This window comes from Lynx canadensis, chromosome F2 (genome assembly GCF_007474595.2).
Source record: "Lynx canadensis isolate LIC74 chromosome F2, mLynCan4.pri.v2, whole genome shotgun sequence".
Taxonomy (NCBI): Eukaryota; Metazoa; Chordata; class Mammalia; order Carnivora; family Felidae; genus Lynx; species Lynx canadensis.
Window position 1 is genome coordinate 48,682,926 of NC_044320.2, and position 12,868 is coordinate 48,695,793.

A 12,868-nucleotide genomic window follows, 5' to 3' on the forward strand; every position below is an offset into this window, starting at 1 on the left:
AGGGTAGTACAGGATGTTTATTTGATTTTAACAGCAAAAGTAACTAGAAAAAAATTCCCACTGTATTATTAGAGAGAATCCAGCTGTCAGGAGACTGAAACCACACCAGTAATTTCAACAGAAAAAAAATGATAAAAAGAACTATTAGTCAAATATTAAAGAATTGAAGAGACAAAAAGGGAGCCACAAATATCATGCAGAAAGCATCCACCACCACTCTTTTTGCTGATGAAGCAAAGGGAAGAGATTTAATTACTAAAACTTGGAAGCTGGAAGCAGTGGCCCTAAGAAGCAGTGCTTCTGAGACAGTGTACCAGCAGCTGGTGCTGGATTGTTGAGGGGGTGTGATGAAGCTATTTCTGGCAACACTGGGAAAATTGCAAATGGAATTATCTGCTGCTGCTGGAACAAACAGCCGCTGCTTGGGTGAAAAAGATACACTCACAAGGAGAAGCAAACCAGAAACAGAAAACAAAAGGAGGGGCCCCTTGGTAGGTCCATTAGTTAAGTGTCTGAGTCTTGGTCAGATCTCATGGTTTGTGAGTTCCAGCCCTATGTGGGGCTGTGCGCTGACAGTGCAGAGCCTGCTTGGGATTCTCTCTATCTCTCTCTCTCTCCCTCTCCTCTATATGCCCCTCCCCTGCTTGCTCCCTGTATCTCTCTCAAAATAAATAAACTTAAAAAAAAGAAAAGAAAACAAAAGGATAAACATATTCCTTAACTTTGCTCCTGCCTTCCAATCTCCCTCTAACACGTGCTATTGACAGATTCTAACAGGAAGCCAGCTGGCTTCTTGAAAAAAACTGGTTTGCAGAGCCCCAGCCCAGCATTACAAAGCAGAATATATACAAGGGTGGAGTTGAAGATGAGACACAATATATTAAATAGCACGTCCATTAGCAGTATTTTGGTGTATTCAAATAATGAAATATAATTATAGCCACTAAAATTAATAAGGTACATATCTACATTTTGACATGAAAGGCCTTCATAATATATGATACTAATAAGTAAAAAAAAAAGTAGGATATAGGGTAATAAAAATGCTCTACCATATGCATTAAAATAATATAAAAATATATAAATATTAAAAATATATACATGTATGTACAATGTTTACATATATATGTAAAATATATAAACATTAAAAATATATACAAGGAAAATGTTTTTCATGATAGTTAATTTTGAGGATAAAATTAGGAGTATGGGTTGGGGGAAGACTCAACTTTTCAATAATTTTTTGTGCCTGATGCATATGTTATTACATAATAACTTAAAAGACACCTACTCACCAAAATTCCCACAAATTGTGTAATATTTGTTCACCTTTCTTCTTTTATCACCTGCATGCTAGGCATTAGAGATACAAAGACATATGAAGGGTAACCACTTATCTCCAGATATTTATCTAATAAGAACCATAAACGTAAGGCACATTTTTATGATTTTCCAGGTCAGAGACATGGAAGACATTACTTCATACTGGAGAAGCCAGGAGAGTCTTTGCAGAGATTCAAGTCACTGACACGGGAATGATAAGAATAAATAGAGCAAGATAGATGGGAACTCCAAGAGGAAACATGAGCTAAGGCATAAAAGTATGGTGAGGAGCATGATGTTATAACTCAAGGAATAATTTTCTCCCAGCATAGGAACTCTCCAGCTCTATTCTACAGAGACCATATAAAGATAGAGTGTTAACTAGATTGCTAGGTAACATTGTTCGTGATAACAATGATCCCTGACTGAGGAGTTGCATATGAACCAAGAGAAAGTATAGATGATATACAAATACCTAATGGAGAGCCACTGAAATGGACTTTCCTGACCAAAGTGACTCTTTTTTTATTATTATAAATTTTTTATTGACATACAGGTGACACAGTTTGGAGATTCCTCAAAAAATTAAAAATAGAAATAGCATAGATACAGTAATTGCACTATGGGTATTTATTCAAAAAAACAAAAACATGAATTCAACAAGATATAGGAACCCCTATGTTTACTGCAGTATTATTTGTAATGGCCAAGATATGGAAACTACAATTAATCTTGTGACTGAGAAGTTCCTTGCAGAAAACTTAGCAACAGAGTCTATGGGATTTTTTATAAAAGATTTTGGTTTCTGCAGGGTATGACACTTTTAAGCCAGGACATTTCCACACCTGCCCTATGTGATTCTCATTACCTCGAACCTGAACTATGCTGGGGGTAAAGAGGATTGTGCTGCTGCTTAGGCAGCTGTGAAAACCACTGGCACAGAAGGGGAACATCTGACACTGCCCTTCTGGAAGATTACGGTTCTCTCCTACCCTTTGGAGCACATATGCCAAATATGGTCACCTGAATGCTTCACTGAACCTAGGAACTCCTCCTGTCCCCCTGAACAGTATTGCCGATAGGTTTTAAGAATGTCAATCAAAGCATTTTAGCTGTAATGGAGAGTTATATCAATGGAAATGTTAAGTCTAGAACATGAGAGACAGATTTTAGCAAAAGCATGAAATTTTTAAATGCCAGAGACTGAAGAAAATGGATTGTAATCTAAGTTTTGGAAGAAAGTACAACCCTGACAGCTTTTGTGTGGAGAGGTAACATGATCAGATTCCTTTTCAAAACATCATATTTTTAAAAAGGAATCTGGTCCATACCATATGTCAGAAGGAACTCCAGAGATCAGTTCAGTGAAAAGTGATAGAGGACCAATCTAGGTGGCGGAGGGTAAAAGAGGACTAATGCAGGAGGTATTTCTGAGATAGACTGCCTAGAACAAAGCAGTAGCCTGATATGTGAGGGACAATATAGTGTGGCAGCTAGCAGAGATCTGATTTGCAATGCATTGCAGTTTACTTCACGGTCTCCTGCCTGAACCCCCAGTCACCATTTGAGCTCAAGTTTAGGTTGCCATTACTTAATTTCTAAAGGTCACTCAAGATTTTCTGACAAAAAGTACAAGTACATAGACATTGTTATAACAGCGGTAAGAAAAAATAATAATAAATGCTTGTTTTTTCAAAAAGACATATATCTTTTCTCCTTTGGGATTAAAAAAAAAAGCAACTTCTACACTGAAAAATAAAGTTGAGTAAATAATTTTCTAATACTTCTTTTCCTAAATTACCAAGTAGCATTTTCCACAGGGACTATTATGGATTATACACACACAGAGACATATATAAACATTCAACCATCTTTCCCACCTTTTATTCCTTCTTGGAATATCCATTCTCATCATTTAGCTCTGTTTTTCAACCTTGTCTTCTTGTATACATTACACTACACAGTCTGCTTCTCTATCTTCTCCACTGACAGGCCACCCTTTTTCTTACTGCACTCATAGGATTTGAATGCTTTAAAACTTTAAAATGGAGCAATAGTCACTTTTCCAGATAAATATATGTCTTGAAACTCCTTTCATCTTTAGTTTAGCCACTATAAAACTAAGAATCTCTCAAATTACAGGAAATGCCCTTGAAATGTTAGGAATGATGACATGGTTTTTTCAGGTTTTCTGTAAATGTACATCGTAAAATGGAAAAAAAAAAAGCAAGGAAAATATTCACTTAGGAGTACTATCTTGTTTCTAAATTCCTTGAAGTGTCTCTAGTCTTCTCTTGAGTGCCATTTTTTTCCTTCTACATCCTCCTATGTTGAAACAAGCAAGATGTACTTACAAATATCTTGTGAACCTGAAATACTTTTGTTACTGGAACAAAAACAATTAAAAAAAACTTTTGTTAAAGCACTGAAATTCTTTCTCCCAGATAAAGCAGTAGTTAAAATGAAAAAGCATTTTTGAACTTGTCCTTTCCCAGAATAAGCCTAATAAGCATGAAGAAAATAGAAGCAAAGCTATTAACCCAAACAAAGATAGGTAACTAGACCATACTCTAATGGTAAGTGTAAAAGGGGCTTCCTCCAAACAAATACTAAAGGACAGCTCCCTGACTTCTATTAAAAACAAATTTAAGACATATTTCTTCCCTTTGTCTCTTCAGGATATCAACTTCTAATAATAACAGGGTATGTGTTTACCTAGACCCAGATGCTATTTCACCCAGGTGGTAAAACTACTATAGATTTTGTTAACTGTAAGTTTTTAAAACAATTCTCATCCAGAATAAGAAGTGGCAAGATGTTTTTTGCTTTTGAGAACAATCATCTCTTTCCAAGGGTTAGCAAGCTGTGAAGAATCCTGAGACACAAGTCAAAAAGACTATAGAAGGAGAAAACTGGAAAGTTTCAAAGAAAAAACGTGTAAGTGATTTAAGAAGCTTAACTACTTGGAGTGCCTGTGAGCCTGGATTTCAGTTAAGGAGACAGCACTGGAGGGTTGTTTAAAGATGCATGGCATATTCTCTCCCTTAAATTAAGAGTGCCTCTAAGTAGTCAAAATGGCAAAATGCAACAATGCATATACATCATTCAACTGGTAAAATGTAGATGGCATTTCAGGGTGGTGGGTAGGAGGAAACGGTACTGCTACTGACTTTGTTGTTGTTTTGAGAAAATTCACTGCACAAATGATACTATGAAGATTCTCTACCACTTGCCAACTGTGTGAACCTTGGTATGAAACCCAAGCCTCACTATCCTTAACTGTAAAGTGGACCATGTATTAGTTTTCTATTGTTGCTGAAACAAATTACCACAAACATGTCAACTTAAATCAAAAATTTATGATCTTACAGCTTTAGAAGTCAGAAGCCTGAAAGAGATCTATGTTAAAATCAAGTTGTCAGCAGGGCTGCATTCCTTTTGGCAGCTCTAAGGGAGACTCTGTTGCTTTGCTTGTCCAGCTTCTAGAGGCTGCCCAAATTCTGTGGTTCACGTCCCCTTTCCATCTTCAAAGCCAACAATGTGTAATTGAGCCTTTCTCACTCTGAATCTCACTGACTCTGAGTCACACAGCTCCCTCTTTCACTTACAAGGACCCTTTTGATTACAGTGGGCTCAATGCAAAATCCAGAATCTTCTCCCATTGCAAGGTTAGCTGATTAGCAGCCTTAATTCCATCTGCAACCTTAATTCCTCTTGCCATGCAGCACAGTTAATTCACAGATTCCAGGGATCAGGATATGCACATCATTGGGGCCATTATTCTGCCTTCTACAGACCTCATAAGGATCTTGTGAGAAATAAATGAGATAACATAACATGCAAAGTGCTTACCCACTGCCTATAAAAAGCCTTCAAATACTACTCACATATAAAATTTACATATAAGGTAAACATGACTCACTAAATGTAACCTAACTAAACTTATCCAAAGTAAGTCAGGATATATATAATAGCTGGATTTTTTTTTCTAGTTTTATTAAGAAATATTTAACATATATCAGTGTATAAGTTTAAGGTATATAGCATAATTGTTTGATTTACATATACTGTGAAATGATTATAATAGGTTTAGTTAACATCCATCATCTCATACAGATATAAAAAGGAAATGGATAAAAAATTATCCTTGTGGGGGCGCCTGGGTGGCGCAGTCGGTTAAGCGTCCGACTTCAGCCAGGTCACGATCTTGCGGTCCGTGAGTTCGAGCCCCGCATCGGGCTCTAGGCTGATGGCTCAGAGCCTGGAGCCTGTTTCCGATTCTGTGTCTCCCTCTCTCTCTGCCCCTCCCCCGTTCATGCTCTGTCTCTCTCTGTCCCAAAAATAAATAAACGTTGAAAAAAAAATTAAAAAAAAAATTATCCTTGTGATGAGAACTCTTATGATCTACTCTCTTAACTTCTCTATACAGCATATAGCAGTGTTAACTATAGCCATCAGGTTGTACATCACATCCCTAGTGCTTATTTATCTTGTAACTGGAAGTTTGTACCTTTTGACCACCTTCCCCCAATTTATCCTTCCTTCCCCCCCCCCCCCACCACCACCCGACCCTCTGGTAACCATAAATCTGATCTCTATGAAGGTTTTTTTTTTTTTTTTGAGATTCTACATGTAATGAGATCATACAGTATTTGTCTTTGTATGTGACTTATTTCACATAATGTCTTCATCCATATTGTTGCAAAGGGTGGGCTTCTCTTGTTTTTTATGGATGAATAATATTCACTTGTATATATACCACAACTTCTTTATCCATTCAGGCATCAATGAACACTTAGGTTGTTTCCATGTCTTGCCTATTGTAAGTAATGTTTCTATGAAAATAGGGTGCAGACAACTCTTTAACATTTTAATTACCTTTGGATATATTTCCAGAAGTGGAATTGCTGGATCATATGGTAGTTGTATACTCCATACTGTTTTCTGTAGTAGCTGTACTAATTTACAATCCTATCAACAGTGCACAGAGGTTCCCTTTTCTCCAAATCCACACCAGCATTTGTTATCTCTTATCTTTTTTGATAATGACCATTCTAAAAGGCATGAGGTGATATTGAGGTTTTAATTTGCATTTCCCTATTGACTAGTGATTGTAAGCATCTTTTCACATACCTGTTGGCCTTTTGTATACTTTCCATGGAGAAATGTCTATTTAGGTCCTTTGCCTATTTTATAATTCAATTATTATTATTTTTTTGCTACTGAGCTGTATGAGTTATTTATATACTTTAAATATTAACCCCTTATCAGATACATAGTTTGCAAATGTCTTTTACCATTGTGTAGGTTGTCTTTTCACTTTGATGGTGCTTTCTTCTGCAGTGTAGAACTTTTTTAGTTTGATACAGTCCCACTTTTTTGTTGTTGTTGTTGCCTGTGCTTTAGGTGTCATATCTAAAAACGCATTCCAAAACCTATGTCAAAGAATTTTTCTACGTTTTTTTTTATAGGAGCTTCATAGCTTCAGGTCTTATATTTCAGTCTCTAATCCATTTTGAGTTAATATTTGTGAATATTGTAAGATAAGGGTCAAGTTTCATTGTTTTATTTTTGAATATACAGTTTTCTCAGCATGATTTATTGAAGAGACTGTCTTTTCTTAACTGAGTGTTCTTGGTTCCCTTGTCAAATACTAGTTGACTGTATTAGGTTTACTTCTGGACTTTCAATTCTGTTCCAATGACTATTTGTTTTTGTACCAGTACTATACAATACTGCCTGAATGAGTATAGCATTGTAGTATCCTGCTTTGTTCTTCTTTCTCACAGTATTTTTGGATATTTGGAGTCTTTTGTGTTTCTATTTTTAGGAGTGTTTTTTTCTTTTTCTGTAAGAAATGCCCCTGGAATTGTGGTACGGGTTGCATCAAATCCATACAAATTTTGGTAGTATTGACATTTTAATAATATCAACTCTTCCAATCCATGAACACAAGATAACTTTCCATTTATTTATGTCTTCTTTGATTTCTTTCACTAATATCCCAATAACTTTCAGACTAGAAATCTTTCACCCCCTTGGTTAAATTTATTCCTAAGTATTTTATTGTTTTTGATACTATTTAAGAGGGATTGATTTCTTTATTTCATTTTCAGAAAATTCATTGTTAGTGTATAGAAACACTGATTTTTGTATGTTAATTTTGCATCCTGCAACTTTACTGAGTTCCTTGATTAGTTCTAACAGTTTTCTTGGTTGAGTCTTGGGTTTTCTATATATAAAATCATGTCATCTGCAAATGGAGACAATTTTAGCTGGATTTTTTTAAGGTCCTTAACTGAACCTTCCTATTTATGCCTATTGCAGTTTGAATCATTCCCATTTATATCTTCTTTATAACTCAGATTTAGTCAAATTATCAATTGAAAGCATATTCACATGTGCTTTCATGAGATCATTGTTTCAGCAGAGACAGAGTTTGCTAAGGGAAGTTGTCTATTTGCTAGAGTTAGCACAAAGACCGAGTTACTAAGCAAGCAGGACACATCTCCAAAGAGAAGTCATAGACATAGAACATCAACTAGGAACCTCTGAAGGGAAAACTGTGCTCCACAGCTTTCCATTATGCTCTATTCAGTTCTGAGATCAAATTGCTACTGATTTTTCATCTTTTTATCACTTCACACAAGTTAAGTGTCCTTGGGAGACACTACAGAGGGTAGCACATATCTCATCCCATTGATTCTAAATTAATTTGATTGTTTAGCAGCTACTGTGCTTCCTAGGCTGCTAAAGAAATTGTCTTAGGGTGATTTTTTTTTCTTTTGTATAAATAAAACCTGTCCAGTAGAAGCTGTGGATTTTGCAAAATTACATTCAATATTTAGTTAATATATGTGAATATAATGTTAATATGTGAACATATATAGTTATATTCTATATATATTATATATATAGTATATATATTATATTATATTATATATACAATATGTGAATATATAAAGTTAACATGTGAATATAATTCACATAGAAATTCAAAACATTGACTACATTCAAGACTTTTTTCACAATAATAATAAAAACATATAAAAGTAACATATTTAGGAATTAGTTTGATTTAACATAAAGACTTTGTCTAACACTATTCAAGACATAAATATACCCCTTCAAAAGGTTGTCAACTGCTGCCATCTTTTCCCCTAAAGACTATAATTATTAATTTTAAAAAACTGATATGAAAAAGTTAACTATCACAGGAAGATAAAAGATAGGTTAACTTTTTCAAATCATACAGCAAACTTACCCAATGAATATTAAAAAAACAAAACAAATGCCTTATTGAAGTTGAAAAATACCAAGATTATTATCTTTGTTATCTAGAAGATTTTTTTTAATCTCAACTATCACTAGGACTGTTCTATATTATTAGTCAGTATATCGATAATCAAATATAGATATATGAATTTTATAGCTATGACAAGAAGCCTTGAGAAAACGTTCTGGGTGTAGACTGACTATATAAAATAAGAAAATGTTGTCAATTGTATAAACTTCAAAATATTTAACTCTACTTTATAATTCCTATCATATAAATCAAACACTACAAAATAAAAACAAAATTAAATAGGAATACATTTCAGAGGAAGAATAATGGAAATTATTTCTTTTCTTTCCTTGAAAATTTTAATCAGAATTCTCCTAGTGAAAACTAAGTATTAAGTAGCTCACAAAGGGCAGGGCTGTAAGACTGACTCTGGGTAAGCACAAGAAGACCTGCCAGAAACAAGGGGTTTGATCACTGGTGAGCCATGTGATCTTTCCATGCCTTTATTTTCTTTTTTCTTTAAAAGTATTTCTTACCTGAAGTTCTGAAAGTTCATAAAGATCCTAACCTTACAAATAATATACTTGAAATCTAGAGGATTGAAATGACTTCAGGGGGACAAAGTGCCCCATTTCTTTTTTTTTTTTTAAGTTCATTCTATTAATTTTGAGAGACAGAGAGATAATCCCAAACAGGCTCTGCACTATCAGCACAGGGTCCGATGCAGGGCTGGAACTCATTAACCGTGAGATCAGAAATCGAGTAAGGCGCTTAACTAACTGCACCACCCAGGCACCCCAGAAGTGCCCCATTTCTTATATCTGGGGTTAAGTAGCACTAAAAACTATGACCAACTGTTGATGTATTCCTTACTCACTTGGTAAACTGCGAAGTGGAGGAGGCGGCACATTGTTTATAGCTATCATATGAGACAAAATAGCCGCTGGGAGAGAAGGCAGAGGCATCCTGATGGCTCCAAGGCAGCTGGTCAGAGGCTACTGGAGAGGCAAATGATCCTTCTTTGCCTTGAAGCATCATAAAGCAGAATCCTCAAGGTACTCTTTGATAGGCTGAGTACTATGGAATCTTCATGTTCACAGTTCTTATACAGTGCACACCATTTCCAAGAGTTAAATATAGACCAGAAAGAACTATATCCTAATCCTAGTCCAGTGTAATTTATGAAGGGGGTTTTGTTATCTATAAAGAGTAGTAAGAATGAAAAAGGAAATTCTACAAGGCAGATACAGGAAAATCAACAGCACATGAGTCCAGATTAGGTGAAATAATTCATTTCATTAGTCACCCATAGTCCAGAAACCTTTTTTCTACCTCCTAAATGTTTACATTGGGTATTAGATACCTTATTTGTAGTACCAGCAACAGGCTATTTATACTGATCTCCATGGCTACATACACAGGGTAAAATATCTCTTCTAATTATACACCAATAAACTTACCCCTGCTTATATGCAACCATATTCTACTGTAGTGTGACATATGTTTTGGTTATCTTCTGTTGCTTCAAAATAATGAGGGCTCATTACAAAGACTAGGGTTTAGAGTCTTAATTAATGTATCTTTTGATCTGTGTTATCTCTCAAGCCTTTAAAAATATTTTCCTGGTTGGCACAAAAAGAGACACTCAGATCAATGGAGCAGAATAGAAAACCCAGAAATGGACCCACAAACATATGGCCAACTAATCTTTGACAAAGCAGGAAAGAATATCCAATGGAATAAAGGAAGTCTCTTCAGCAAGTGGTGCTGGGAAAAATGGACAGCGACATGTAGAATAAACCTGGACCACTTTCTTACACCATACACAAAGATAAACTCAAAATGGATGAACAACCTAAATGTAAGACAGGAAGCCATAAAAATTCCCAAGGAGAAAGCAGGATAAAACCTCTTTGACTTGGCCACAGCAATTTCTTACTCAACACGTCTCCAGAGGCAAGAGAAACAAAAGCAAAAATGAACTACTGGGACCTCATCAAAATAAAAAGTTTCTGCACAGCGAAGGAAACAATCAGCAAAACTAAAAGGCAACCAACAGAATGGGAGAAGACATTTGCAAATGACATATCACATAAAGGGTTAGTACCCAAAAATCTACAAAGAATTTATCAAACTCAACACCCAAAAAGCAAATAATCCAGTGAAGAAATGGGCAAAAGACATGAATAGACACTTCTCCAAAGAAGACATCCAGATGGCCAACCGACACATGAAAAAATGCTCAACATCACTCATCATCAGGGAAATACAAATCAAAACCACAGTGAGATACCACCTCACACCTGTCAGAATGGCTAACATTAACAACTCAGACAACAACAGATGTTGACGAGGATGAGGAGAAAGAGGATCTCTTTTGCACTGCTGGTGGGAATGCAAACTGGTGCAACCACTCGGGAAAACAGGATGGAGGTTCCTCAAAAATTAAAAATAGAACTATGACCCAGCAATTGCACTACTAGATATTTATCCAAGGGATACAGGTATGCTGTTTCAAAGGGGCACATGCCAATGTTTATAGCAGCACTATCAACAATAGCCCAAGTAAGGAAAGAGCACAAATGTCCATCGATGGATGAATGGATAAAGAAGATGTGGTCTATATATACAATAGAGTATTACTCGACAATCAGAATGAAATCTTGCCATTTGCAACTACGTGGATGGAACTAGAGGGTATTATGCTAAGAGAAATTAGTCAGTCACAGAAAGACAAATATCATATGACGTCACTCATAGGAGGACTTTAAGATACAAAACAGATGAACATAAGAGAAGGGAAGCAAAAATAATATAAAAACAGGGAGGGGGACAAAACAGAAGACTCTTAAATATGGAGAACAGAGGGTTACTGGAGGGGTGTGGGAGTGGGGGGTGGGCTAAATGGGCATTAAGGAATCTACTCCTGAAATCACTGTTGAATATATGATAACTAACTTGAATGTAAATTTTAAAAAATAAATTTAAAAAAATTTCCTAGTGTCATAACTGTAATAAATAATACTCAAAGGACTGTGACTGATGCCTGAGCCTGACCACTAGAACGGTAACAATTTATTGATCAACTTCATCTAGAAAACATTAATAACTAGAATTGAAAACTTTAGTTGGACTATAAAAGTAACACATTTATGTTGCAACAGTTCCTATTAAATTGTATCTGCACTAAATCAATCAATCAATAGTATCTGTGTAATAAACTTCACCACAACTTTTCAATTTAATATATTTTCCTGTCCCCAGTTTTATAAACTCTGGACGCAGTGTAGACTCAAATCTGTTGAGTCTTACCATTGCTTTTCATTTTTATTTCTTATATACTAGTCAGATACCTTTACCTGCAAAGGTCCTATCACAGAATTGTACCTTGACCTCCCTACCATACCACCTTCGTAATCCCTACAGCCTTCATTTGACAGACTCCCAGATCTATTCTCTTCTCATCCTCACAGTCAAAACTCAAAGAACCAAGGATCGGTTATAAAAGTTAATTACAAAGTACTTTTGCATTTTTCATGTATTTTGAACAGATGGGTCTCTATTAGATGATTTTTTCCCTTTGACAAATTGTTTTGATCAAATGAATCAAAGAAGTTTTCGAAGTCCCAAAGTTTCATAATGATCAATTTCCTCTCTGATTCCAATTTCATCGGTTCTTATTTTTATTTATTTCCTAGGTTTTTTCCCCTTCTTTTCTAAATTTTCACCTTTTCTTTTTTCTTTTCTATATATCCTATATAGAAAACACATACAATGAAACCTACATATCATAGTAATTTCACATCAAACTCAATCTTGCTTGAAAATTCTTTTAAAAATATGAAAAATTGGGGCGCCTGGGTGGCGCAGTCGGTTGAGCGTCCGACTTCAGCCAGGTCACGATCTCGCGGTCTGTGAGTTCGAGCCCCGCGTCGGGCTCTGGGCTGATGGCTCGGAGCCTGGAGCCTGTTTCCGATTCTGTGTCTCCCTCTCTCTCTGCCCCTCCCCCGTTCATGCTCTGTCTCTCTCTGTCCCAAAAATAAATAAACGTTGAAAAAAAAAATTTTTTTTTTAAAAAAAAATATGAAAAATTGACAATACAAGTAAGTAAGAACATCAAGAGAAAACAGCAAAACAATTTTAAAAGCTCACTTAATTTTATCTGAGTTTATATAATTTTCATGGTTTTGTGTATTTTCTAATATCTGCTGGTATATGTCAGGAAAGAATCCATCATATCACAAATTCAGCTCCTCCAAA

At 35.5% G+C, this 12,868-nt stretch overlaps 1 protein-coding gene across 1 annotated transcript in view; it reads right to left on the bottom strand.

The window, feature by feature from the left end:
* The window catches only part of CNBD1 (cyclic nucleotide binding domain containing 1), a 397,689-nt gene extending 388,116 nt beyond the window's left edge, over nt 1-9,573 (bottom strand). Inside the window, exon 1 of the mRNA XM_030304387.1 lies at nt 9,486-9,573. Coding sequence (XP_030160247.1) covers nt 9,486-9,573 — 88 coding nt within the window. The remainder of the gene's footprint in view (nt 1-9,485) is intronic.
* Nucleotides 9,574-12,868: the final 3,295 nt, after the last annotated feature.